Here is a 13,208-nt window from a genome sequence, read left to right as displayed (position 1 = left end):
TGCTTAGACATTTAACCACCATGCACTTGCAAGCGTGGACGGACTAGAAATCCTCAGGTACCACATGTGCACCTGCTCCGACTGAAGGTAGCTAGCAACGCTCCATCGCTTCCCCCACTGTAAGACCACTGCCACCGGTAAGCACACCACCAGCAATAAATGTTGAGGTGTCGTCGCAAGGCAAAAGCAGTCAGGGAATCACAATGATTTTGCAACGAAACAATAAATCTATGCCATCACAGCCAACACCATCATCATCACTAACCCCCTCTCAGTCCGTCCGGTCCACTGCTAGTTCCCCCATATGCAGCTCTCAAGTCCAGCTCACCCTAGCAGACACTCTGAGTAGGACAAGAAAGTACTCATCCTCTCATCCGCGTACACTGGCTTTGAACGCCTATATTGCCAAACTGATCTCGTTAGACACGATGCCCTTCCGTTTGATTGAAAGCAAAGCTTTCCGAGAGCTCATGGCCTACGCTGTCTCATGCTATGACCTACCCAGTCGGCACTTCTTTTCTCGAAAAGCCATCCCTGCCCTCCACCTGCATGTGAGAGACCGCATTGTCCATGCACTCAATCAGTGAGTGGAAAGGTGCACCTCACAACAGATGCATGGTCCAGTAGGCATGGCCAGGGCCGTTACGTGTCCATCACTGCGCACTGGGTTAATGTGGTGGATGCAGGCACCACAGGGGACAGCAGCGGTGGAACAGTGCTGCCTAGCCCACGGTATAGGAAACAGTTGGCTCTAGGCGTTCGACCCTCCTCCTCCTCCTCCAGAAGCAAAAGCTCGTCGACAGAGCGCAGTCGCACGAGCACTCCATCCGCAGCTGCCAGTGTTGCACACGAGGTGTCCCATTATCGAACAGCTAGTGGTAAGCGGCAGCAGGCTGTTTTAAAGATGATGTCTTTGGGCGACAACAGACACCGTGGAGGTACTGGCCAACAAACTGAGTCATGGCTGGGCAGTCTACATCTTGAGCCAGGCAAGGTAGTCAGTGATAACGGCCGGAATTTTGTGGCAGCCATGCAAAACTCACACACATACCTTGCCTGGCTCACACTTTGAACCTGGTGGTGCAGTGCTTCCTAAATAATTATCCAGAGTTAACAGCCCTGCTCCAAAAGGTGCAAAGACTGTGCTCGCACATCCGTCGCTCGCCCGTACACTCCAGTCGTATGCAGAAGCTGCAGCAATTGCTCCACCCCAACAAGCACCGCCTAATCATAGATGTTGCAACAAGGTGGAACTCCACCCTGAACATGGTTGAGAGGCTCTGTGAACAGAGGCAGGCTGTAATGCATTTGTGGGAGGATGCACGGGCAGGCAGTTTGAGGGCAGACATGGAGTTGTCGGGTGTGCAGTGGTCAAAGCTGAAAGACCTCTGTAAAGTCCTTCAGTGTTTTGAGGAATGCACATGGCTGGTAAGCGCAGACGACGCCATCATAAGCATGAGCATCCCACTTATGCATCTGCTCATGCAAATTTTGATGCACATTAAGGATCAGACGTCTGCAGCGGAGGAGGAACAGGAGGAGGAGGAGGGAAGCCTTGATGACAGTCAGCCATTGTCTGGTCAGGAACTGTCCTGGACGAGGTGGAGGAAGAAGAGGAAGAGGAGGAGGGGGATGATTATTTTGGGGAGGAGGATGCTTCTCTGGGGGCAAGAGAAAATGTTGGCATGGCAAGGTCAGGTACAGGGTTTGTGCGTGACAGGAGGGATGTGGATTTGCCAGAAAGTGCTCCTCCACCCACCACTGCCAGTGCGTCATTGACACCTGGAACATTGGCCCACATGTGTGATTATGCCTTGCGGATCCTAAAAAGGGACCCCCGCATTGCCAAAATGATGAAGGATGACGACTACTGGTTGGCCAGCATCCTCGATCCACGCTATAAAGGCAAATTACACAACATCATGCCACAGGAGAACCTAGCGATAATATTGGCTAACAAACAAGCAACTCTGATGAACCGTTTGTTTGAGGCATTCCCAACACACAGCAGCGGTGCTGGTTCTCCAACGAGCCGAAGTGGGCAAAATGGAAGAGGTGTTCGTGGTACACACAGCCGAAGTGGCGTTGGAGACAGGGGTTTCATGACCATGTTGTGGACTGATTTCTCAAGTACCGCTCACACGACTGGTAATACTGCATAGATTGCAAGTGACAGGAGACAGCAGTTGTCAACTATGATTACAAACTACTTCTCCTCCCATATCGATGTTCTCCCTCACAGGTCATTCCCCTTTGACTATTGGGCCTGTAAACTGGACACCTGGCCTGAATTGGCACAATATGCCTTACAGGAGCTCGCTTGCCCTGCTGCTAGTGTGCTATCTGAAAGAGTCTTCAGTGCTGCTGGATCAATCCTGACAGAAAAAAGGACCCGTCTGTCGACCCAAAATGTTGATAATCTAACCTTCATTAAAATGAACCATGCATGGGTTTCAAAGGATTTTGTCCCCTCTTCCTCGGACTTGTCAAATTCCTCCATTTGCAGCTGCTGAATGTACATCCTACACATCAACATATGCCATTTTTTAAACCTCCCAAACTGGGCTGCCCCCCCAAGGGCTGGGGTCACCACCTTGCGCAAGTGCCGTTGCTCTGTACAGGTGGGTGGGCCCACTCTTGGCCGACGGCACTGGCACAGGGCCAATCATAGTACAATTCAGTGTCTCTGACAGTGAGGGGTCCCACTCGCTGTCAGACACCCCAGCGTACTATGAGGGGCCCTGTGCCAGTACCATTGCCCACGAGTGGGCCGCCCCTGCTTGCTCATGGCCACAGCACTTGCAAGTTGCAATACTTACCTCTCCCTGCTCCACCGCTGTGTAGTCTGGGCAGTTAAATCCTTCACAGGGACGGCCACTACAAATTTGGTGAACTGATCGATGATGGTTAAGATGTAGCTATGGCCTGTCCTGCTGGCCTCTACCTTCAGATGATCAATGGCTACCATTTGTAATGGACGTCAACTCACAATCAGATGCAGTGGTGCTTTATGATCAGCTTTCACAGTTTTTCCAGTCACAGACGTGTGACATTCCTGCCACCATTTTTCAATGTCTCCTCTCATGCCAATCCAATAGAATCGCCTACGGCCTGTGGCTTCTGTCTTTTGCACTCCAAAGTGACCAGACACATCATGATAGGCAGTGAGGACCATGTCTACATCTCTCCCTGTGATCACAATTTGATGGAGACGAGTAACGGTGATGGGATCCAAGCTATTGCGATACAGCAATCCTTTTTTCACAAATAACCATTTTCGCTGTCTCCACAGACAAAGTAATTGAGGGTCAGCATCGCCTCTGCGAAATCTACCGGGAGGTTTTCCCGTGATCAGTAATTCCCAAATTTTTGCAAACACTCGACTTTCCGTCTGTACTTGTATCCATCTAGTTTCCAGTAGTGGAGAGTCTGGACTGGCTTACTGAGACTTAAATAAATACGAAGATTTAAAAGTACCCCAACAATGTATACTGGTGTGCGCTTCGAATACATTTCCCTTTTTCTACTTTTTATATTCTGGTGTAATCCATACTGAGCCTGTGAGTGTCTGTGTCTGACTCCGGAAATATAGATGGAAATTTACAATTATCCCTAGACTGGATACACCAGGTATCTGCTAATACAGTACCTTTGTTCTAAATTTTTTATTACGGTATAATCCATACTGAGTGAGTGTGTGTGGTTTCCTCCGTCTATATATACAGAGATAAAAATTTTACCCTATACTATATACAGCTTCTATCTTATTATACAGTACCTTTGTTCGACATTTAGTATTACGGTCAAATACATACTGGGTGGGCGTCTGAGGGTGACTACGGGAATATCTATACGGAGATTTAAATTGTACCCTATAATATATATACTTGCTTTCTTGCTATTCAGTACCTTTTTTTCAACATTTTGTGTTATGGTCAAATCCAGACTGAGTGAGCGTCTGAGGGTGACTCCGGAAATATATACGGAGATTTCAAATTTGCCCAACACTGTATACAGCGCTGACACAGTACCCTTTTTTTGCTATTTTGAATCTGGTGTAATCCATAATGAGCCTGTTAACGTCTGTCTGTTACTCCAGAAATATAGTTTAAGATTTAAGATTACACCCACACTGTATACAGTTGTACGTTTGTGATACATTACCCATTTACTGCTTTTTATATTCTTGTCTAATCCCTATTGGGCCTGAGAGCGTTTGTGTCTGCCTCCTGAAATATATACGGAGATTCAGAATGTTTAAACCATACTATATATACCTTCCTATATTACTTCCTGGCGCCGCTGGAGTGGCAGCCTGTTACAGTAGCTCCTTCTTTGATCTCCTTTTTTTCTATTTTCTATTTTTCCTTTCTCTTTTTTTTTTTATTGTTACTCCAAAGGGACATTGCACTATGGAAAACCATAAGAGGACCTGGACCTTTGATGGACTTTTTACCTTGTTTTTACTTGGATCTATTGTGTTGGGAAATCCAGGAACTGAACAAGACCCTATTGTCTACTCCAGAGAAGCTATACTGCTGCTTAGGGACACAGCAAGGCAGCATGCTGCTAATAGACCAGAGGACATTCCACCAGAAATAAGGAAGACTAAGAGAAGAGGTTGCAGAGCTGGAGCCCTCAGGAAAGCTAGAAGAAGGCGCTATAGACCTGCTCTTCCCTCCGTCATTATGGGCAATGTGAGATCACTCGGGAATGAGATGGACGAACTGTCGGCGCTGACCAGACATCATCGGAAATTAAGGGAGTGCAGCATGTTGCTGTTTACAGAGACCTGGCTCACCGAAGGTACTCCGGACACTGTTGTCTCGTTGGACGGCTTTAAACTCATTCGCGCGGACAGGACAAGGGAGAGCGGTAAGAGGAAAGGCGGAGGGCTGGCGATATTTGTGAATGATAGAGGGTGTGACTCTAGGCACATCGTGGTCAAAGAGCAAACATGCTGTAAGGACATTGAGCTATTAGCTGTGGGCATGAGACCTTTTTATTTACCGAGGGAACTATCGCATGTAATCATGATAGCTGCATATGTCCCCCCTTCTGCGAAAGCTGATGCCGCCACTGAGGTCCTACAATCCACAGTGAGCATGATGCAGTCCCTTCACCCCCAAGCACTCCTTCTGGTTTCGGGAGACTTCAATCATGTGTCTCCAACATCCATACTACCCAGTTGCACACAGTATGTTACCTGCCTCACTAGAGATAACAAAACATTGGACTTGTTCTTTGCCAATGTGAGAGGGGCATATGCCTCGTCAGCCCTACCGCCCCTTGGAAGATCGGATCACAACCTAGTGCACCTCCAACCCGTGTACAAGCCACTTGTACAGAGAGAACCTGCTGTCACTCGCACAGTGAGGATATGGACTGAGGAGAGTGATGATGCTCTGAGAGACTGCTTTGAAACAACCACTTGGGAAGTGCTGCAAGATTCCTATGGTGATGACATGGATGGTCTCACACACTGTATAACGGACTACATTAATTTCTGTGTAGACAACACAGTACCCACAAAAGTAATGAGGTGCTTCTCTAACAACAAACCATGGATCAGCCCCGGAATAAAGGCTCTCCTCAAAGAGAAGAAGTTGGCCTTCAGATCAGGTGACAAGGGCAGGCTGCGAGAGGTGCAGAAAGATCTGAAGAATCTAATCAGGCAGGGAAAGGCTAATTATAAGAGAAAAATTGAACTGAAACTGTCACAGAAAAGGATCCATGAAGTCTGGGAGGGTCTAAAGTCTATATCTGGGCATAGACGGACTGTCTCCAGGATGGTTGTAGATAAAGAGGGGCTTAATGAACTTAATCTATTCTTTAACAGATTTAATCACACACTGGCTGCTCCTGCCCCTGCATACCATTCACACCTCTCTGCTACAATAACCTCACCCCCTGCTGCAACTTGTCAACTGAGCCAGGGTCTGTTCTTCACAAGTACCCAGGTTGCAAAAGAACTGAATAAGATCAAAGTTTTGAAGGCTGCAGGTCCTGACGGCATCAGTGCAAGACTAATCAAAACCTGCGGGCACCAGCTGAGTGAGATCATTACATATCTGTTCAATATGAGCCTGAGAATGGGTATAGTACCACAACTGTGGAAATTATCGTGTGTGGTACCGGTTCCGAAGAAACCTTATCCGAAAGACCTTAATGACTATAGACCTGTAGCATTGACATCACACCTGATGAAGGTATTAGAGAGATTGGTTCTCACACGTCTCCGTCCTCTAGTGAGCTCGGATATGGACCCTCTCCAGTTTGCCTACAGGCCGGGCATTGGTGTGGATGATGCCATTATCCACCTTCTAGATAGGACTCTCTCTCACCTGGAGAAACCTGGGAACACTGTGAGAATAATGTTCTTCGATTTCTCTAGTGCTTTTAACACCATACAGCCAGGTCTACTGAGAGACAAGCTGGGCCTTGTTGGTGTGGACCTCCAACTCTCCACCTGGATCCTTAACTACCTCACGAACCGACCTCAGTTTGTAAAGGTTCGGGACAGTGTGTCACACGGTGATCTGCAATACAGGGGCACCTCAAGGTACAGTTCTTGCCCCTTTTCTCTTCACACTGTACACTGCGGATTTTAGGTGCAACTCATCTAGCTGCTACTTGCAGAAGTATTCTGATGACTCTGCAATAGTAGGTCTCATCACAGGAGGTGATGAAAGAGAGTACAGAGACACTAACCAAGCTTTTGTGCAATGGTGTCAGAGGAACCACCTTAGGATTAATTCCGGGAAGACCAAGGAATTGGTGGTGGACTTTCGCAAAGGCAAAAATCCACCAGTAGTGGTGAACATTCAGGGAAATGACATTGAGATAGTCGACACCTATAAGTACCTTGGTGTGATCCTCAATAATAAGCTTGACTGGGCCCATCACTTGGATGCAGTGTACAGGAAGAGCCAAAGCAGGCTTTATCTGCTCAGAAGGCTGAGAGCCTTCGGAGTTAGAGGGGCACTCCTTGCATCCTTCTTCAACTCTGTTGTGGCATCAGTCATCTTCTTTGGTGTGGCGTGCTGGGGTAGTGGCATATCAACCAGGGATAGGAATAGGCTGGACAAACTGATTAGAAGGGCCAGCTCTGTCCTGGGATGCCCCCTTGACCCAGTTCAAGAAGTAGGCGACAGGAGGATACTGGCCAAGGTGAGCTACATGGTGCAGAATGATTCCCATCCCATGCATAAGACCGTGACAAAGATGTGCAGTACTGTCAGTGACCGGCTACTTCATCCTAAATGTGAGAGGGAGCGCTATCGAAAGTCCTTCCTTCCTGCTGCAGTTAGGCTGTATAACCAGCACTGTCCAAAACGGAGAACGACCCAAACAGTGAACTGATAGATCCAAAGTTGTGACAGTCCGGTTACATTTTATTTTATTTTTTATTTATTTTTCCCTGTATATGTACCTACCTACTGTCAATGTAATGCCTTTATGCATCTGTATCTGTACTTGTTCCTGCCTTGCTGCTGTAATGCTCTGAATTTCCCCATGGTGGGACGATTAAAGGATTATCTTATCTTATCTTGTATCTGGTGATACTGCACCCTTTTTCAACTTTTTATATTATTGTGTAATCCATACTGATCCTGTGAGCGTCTGTGTATGACTCATGAAATATATATGGAGATTTACAATTATCCCTAGACTGTATAGAGCTGTACGCTTCTGATACAGTACCATATATCTGCTGGTATTTCGGGTACATTTTCAAAAAAATTAGTAAGTATGGTGGAAGAGGCCGTGGGCGAGGGGGGCCAGCTGGTACTGATGGTGCATTTGCTGGTAGTGCCAAAAGCACAATAGCAGCTAAGGCAGGAGGTGTTGAGCCTGCGTCATGGTCTGGCTCCGAAAGGCCTGTATGGCTCTCTTTTCTGGGAGTAGGTAAACTGCTTTTAAAGCCGGAGCATCAGGAACTGGTTTTGCCTTACATTGCTGAAACAGCCTCCAGCTCTATCACCTCCTCTTCTGAAGTTTAAAAAAATGCAAGCACTGAGTCGTCAGTGCAGGCTTCTGGTCAGGAGCAACCTCTTTCCTTGGGTCCTTCACCCACACCAAAAGTGAAGGATGCGGCAGCCCACACTTCAGATTACTCCATGGAGCTCTTTTCACATACCATGCCTGGGTTCATTCTAAATGGGGCAGATTATATATGGAGCATTGTTTGGGTCCATCATACACTGGAGCATTCATCGATGAGGCCCATCATATACTGGAGCATTCCAAATGGGGAACATCAGACACTGGAGCAGCATTTACGCGGCCCATTACACACTGGAGCATTAGAAATGGGGCTCATTATATATGGAGCATTATTTGGGCCCATAACACACTGGAGCATCATCGATGGAGACCATCATATACTGGAGCATTCCAAATGGGGGACATCAGACACTGGAGCAGCATTTACTGGGCCCATTATACACTGGAGCATTAGAAATGGGGCTCATTATATATGGAGCATTATTTGGGCCCATAACACACTGGAGCATCATCCATGGGGCCCATCATATACTGGAGCATTCCAAATAGGGGACATCAGACACTGGAGCAGCATCTATGGGGCCCATTATACACTGGAGCATTAGAGATGGGACCCATTATATATGGAGCATTATTTGGGCCCATAACACACTGGAGCATCATCCATGGAGACCATCATATACTATAGCATTATGTGGAGCTCATCATATACTGTATGGAACATTATATGGGACCAATTATTCTGTATGGAGAAATACACTCACTGGCCACTTTATTAGGTACACCATGCTAGTAACGGGTTGGACCCCCTTTTGCCTTCAGAACTGCCTCAATTCTTCGTGGCAGAGATTCAACAAGGTGCTGGAAGCATTCCTCAGAGATTTTGGACCATATTGACATGATGGCATCACACAATTGGCGCAGATTTGTCGGCTGCACATCCCTGATGCGAATCTCCCGTTCCACCACATCCCAAAGATGCTCTATTGGATTGAGATCTGGTGACTGAGGAGGCCATTTGAGTACAGTGAACTCATTGTCATGTTCAAGAAACCAATCTGAGATGATTCGAGCTTTATGACATGGCGCATTATCCTGCTGAAAGTAGCCATCAGATGTTGGGTACATTGTGGTCATAAAGGGATGGACATGGTCAGCAACAATACTCAGGTAGGCTGTGGCGTTGCAACGATGCTCAATTGGTACCAAGGGGCCCAAAGAGTGCCAAGAAAAAATTCCCCACACCATGACACCACCACCACCAGCCTGAACCGTTGATACAAGGCAGGATGGATCCATGCTTTCATGTTGTTTACGCCAAATTCTGACCCTACCATCCGAATGTCGCAGCAGAAATCGAGACTCATCAGACCAGGCAACGTTTTTCCAATCTTCTACTGTCCAATTACAATGAGCTTGTGCAAATTGTAGCCTCAGTTTCCTGTTCTTAGCTGAGAGGAGTGGTACCCAGTGTGGTCTTCTGCTGCTGTAGCCCATCTGCCTCAAAGTTCGACGCACTGTGCGTTCAGAGATGCTCTTCTGCCTACCTTGGTTGTAACGGGTGGCAATTTGAGTCACTGTTGCCTTTCTATCAGCTCGAACCAGTCTGCCCATTCTCCTCTGACCTCTGGCATCAACAAGGCATTTCCGGCCACAGAACTGCCGCTCACTGGATTTTTTTTCTTTTTCGGACCATTCTCTGTAAACCCTAGAGATGGTTGTGCGTGAAAATCCCAGTAGATCAGCAGTTTCTGAAATACTCAGACCAGCCCTTCTGGCACCAACAATCATGCCACGTTCAAAGGCACTCAAATCACCTTTCTTCCCCATACTGATGCTCGGTTTGAACTGCAGGCGATTGTCTTGACCATGTCTACATGCCTAAATGCACTGAGTTGCCGCCATGTGATTGGCTGATTAGAAATTAAGTCTTAACACACAGTTGGACAGGTGTACCTAATAAAGTGGCCAGTGAGTGTATATGGGGCTCTTTATTCTGTATGGCGCACCATGTGGTGGCCATAATACTGTATGGAGTAATATACTGTCCATTTTTTGAGCTATTGTAGAATTTAAAATAGATATATCAGTCATGTCATGTAAGAAGTGAAGTATTTTTCATTGTGCTATACCTATATTTCTGTGCCATATCGGAGCATCATGAATTGTGGTATGTGTTAAAGGGGCGTACTGACACTCTTTGGCCCGGGGCACACGAAAACCTGGAGCCAGCCCTACCCCCCCACAACTTTAGCCAAATATCCCCCAGTTTTCAATGCGTAACTATTATTATAAAGTAAATTAAGGTTGGCAAGCTTAAGTAATAAGAATTGATGTTTTTGGCATTGAAATTGGCACTGTAGGTGTGTTTACTGTCCTCCACTATCTGCCGACTTTGCTTACCTATTGACTTGTATTGGGTTTCGTGTTTTAGTCGGACCCCCGACTTTTTCCTATAGTCGGCCGATTTCGTTCGACTCGACTTAAAGTCGCTCATCTCTAGTGGGCACTATATCGCAGTATTAGGCTGGTTTCACATTAGCGCTTTTTAAGCGCACGCACGGCCGGGGGTAGCTCCGCCCCCGAGCCGGCTCTCTGCCCGGCGTGCCCGCCCCTTGCTTGTAGCGCCGCCTCCTAGCGCACAGCGGCACCTGCGATCGGCGCACCCTATCTTTAGCATAGGGTGCGCAGATCGTGCGCAGGCCGTGCGCTAGTTGCGCTTTGACCTGCGCTGCGCACTTTTGACGGTGCGCCATGCGCGCCAAAATCAAACTTTTCGGATTTCGGCATGCTCGGCGCACCGTCAAAAGTGCGCAGCGCAGGTCAAAGCGCAACTAGCGCACGGCCTGCGCACGATCTGCGCACCCTATGCTAAAGATAGGGTGCGCCGATCGCAGGCGCCGCTGTGCGCTAGGAGGCGGCGCTACAAGCAAGGGGCGGGCACGCCGGGCAGAGAGCCGGCTCGGGGGCGGAGCTACCCCCGGCCGTGCGTGCGCTTGAAAAGCGCTAATGTGAAACCAGCCTTATTTGGATACTCTACGGAGGCAGCATACATATCCACTGAATTATTATTCAGTTTGTGTACTTAACGGCAGCATTACGGGGCAGTAATATGGTACAAACATCTTAGGCCGGTTTCACATTAGCGCATTTTCAGCGCGCGCACGGCCGGGGGTAGCTCCGCCCCCGATCCGGATCTCTGCCCGGCGTGCCCGCCCCTTCCTTGTAGCGCCGCCTCCTAGCGGACAGCGGCGCCTGCGATCGGCGCACCCTATCTTTAGCATAGGGTGCGCCGATCGTGCGCAGGCCGTGCGCTAGTTGCGCTTTGACCTGCGCTGCGCACTTTTGACGGTGCGCCGTGCGCGCCAAAATCAAACTTTTCGGATTTTGGCGCGCACGGCGCACCGTCAAAAGTGCGCAGCGCAGGTCAAAGCGCAACTAGCGCACGGCCTGCGCACGATCGACGCACCCTATGCTAAAGATAGGGTGCGCCGATCGCAGGCGCCGCTGTCCGCTAGGAGGCGGCGCTACAAGGAAGGGGCGGGCACGCCGGGCAGAGAGCCGGATCGGGGGCGGAGCTACCCCCGGCCGTGCGCGCGCTGAAAATGCGCTAATGTGAAACCGGCCTTAGTAAATGGTCCAAATGTAGAATATATGCCCACACTGTTAAGTCTATTCAATTTTTTAGTATATTGGAGTATTTTGTACAGATCACCCCCTTCTTTGTTGTCCTGTGTATTCTGTTACTTACCATTAAACATGCTGTTGGCAATTGCACCACAGGGCGCCATCGGGGTGCCATTGTTATATACAGAAAATGGAGCACAGTAGCCACCGCCTTGTATATTCTGCAGACAGATAATAATTAAATGCATTAAATCATATTATTTTAATTGATGCAATTCTAATATTTGTTCACTAAGGCAAAAATGATGTTAATTACAATTAGGTCCAGAAATATTTGAACTGTGACAAAAGTTTTGTCATTTTAGCTGTTTACCAAAACATATTCAAGATACAGTTATATAATCTATATGGGCTTAACCCCTTACCTACAAAGGACGTAATATTCCGTCCATGTGACCCTGGACCTAACTACCATGGACGGAATATTACGTCCCAGCGATCAGCGGCGCCCACGTGGTGAGCGCCGCTGATCGCGGCCGGGAGTCAGCTAATTATCATAGCTGACACCCGGCACAATGTGTCAGGGGCGGTCACGGACCGCCCCCGACACGTTAACCCCTTGCACACCGCGATCAAACGCGATCGCTGTGTACCGGGGGTTAAAGGGAAGCATCGGCAGGGAGGGGGCTCCCTCCGTGCTCCCCGAGCCCCCCACGGCAGCCAATGTGCAGCGCTGCTGCGGAGGGCTCTTTCCCTACAGGACCCCGGATCCAAGATGGCGACGGGGGGGGGGCCTGCAGGGAGCTGACTTCCTCACTGCCTGCAAAGCGCAGGCATGAGGAAGTCTGCAGCAGTGCCTGTGACAGATCGCTGATCTGTCACAGTGATCTGTGATGTGACAGATCAGCGATCTGTCACAGGACAGTGATGTCCAAGCCCGGAATGGCAATATAACCAACCGGGCATTTTCCCGCTGGGCCGCTGTCACGTGGGCCGCTTGCCAGCTGCTGCGGCCACTGTGGCTCCTGCCGCCGGCCCTCTGCGGGCACGGCGGTGATAGATTCAAGTTCCACCCGCACTGCAGGGAGATAAGCCGCCACGCCCCCCCACGCACCCCATCCTCGCCGTAGCATGAGACCCCCTCCCCCCCGCAGCCACTCACAGCGTCGCACTCGCTTGCCTGCTCCCTCTGTTCGCAGGACCTGTGATGAGATCACAGGAGGGGAGGAGTCAGGGGGTCACATGATCAGGAGCCTTTGTCCAGACCCCCGATCATATCGCCCCTGACTCCGCCCCTCCTGTGACCTCATCACAGGTCCTGTGCGCACAGCCTTGCCTCTACCGTCTGCAAGACTCTGCTTTGCTGTTGTCATGGTGCTGGTTGAGGTAAGTATGTGTGGGGTCAGGATTTACAGTGTGGATGTAGCAGAGCTGTGTGTGTACGAGGTGTACGGAGCGGAGCTGTGTGTACGAGGTGTACGGAGAGGAGCCGTGTGTACGAGGTGTACGGAGAGGAGCCGTGTGTGTACGAGGTGTACGGAGAGGAGCCGTGTGTGTACGAGGTGTACGGAGAG

At 49.1% G+C, this 13,208-nt stretch overlaps 1 protein-coding gene across 1 annotated transcript in view; it reads right to left on the bottom strand.

Annotated features, from left to right (window-relative positions):
• The window catches only part of LOC141080330 (cell cycle control protein 50C-like), a 28,390-nt gene extending 15,666 nt beyond the window's left edge, over positions 1-12,724 (bottom strand). The window contains exons 1-2 of the mRNA XM_073565465.1: positions 12,594-12,724; positions 11,759-11,855 (exon numbers count right to left, since the gene is read on the bottom strand). Of these exons, the coding sequence (XP_073421566.1) occupies positions 11,759-11,798 (40 nt within the window). The 5' untranslated portion in view covers positions 11,799-11,855; positions 12,594-12,724. The remainder of the gene's footprint in view (positions 1-11,758; positions 11,856-12,593) is intronic.
• Positions 12,725-13,208: the final 484 nt, after the last annotated feature.

The sequence above is a fragment of the Dendrobates tinctorius genome, unplaced genomic scaffold (assembly GCF_039654945.1).
Source record: "Dendrobates tinctorius isolate UK_male_01 unplaced genomic scaffold, ASM3965494v1 ptg000016l, whole genome shotgun sequence".
In the NCBI taxonomy this organism is placed as follows: domain Eukaryota; kingdom Metazoa; phylum Chordata; class Amphibia; order Anura; family Dendrobatidae; genus Dendrobates; species Dendrobates tinctorius.
Note: the sequence above shows the minus strand (reverse complement) of the source record. Positions and strands in the feature narration are given on the sequence as shown.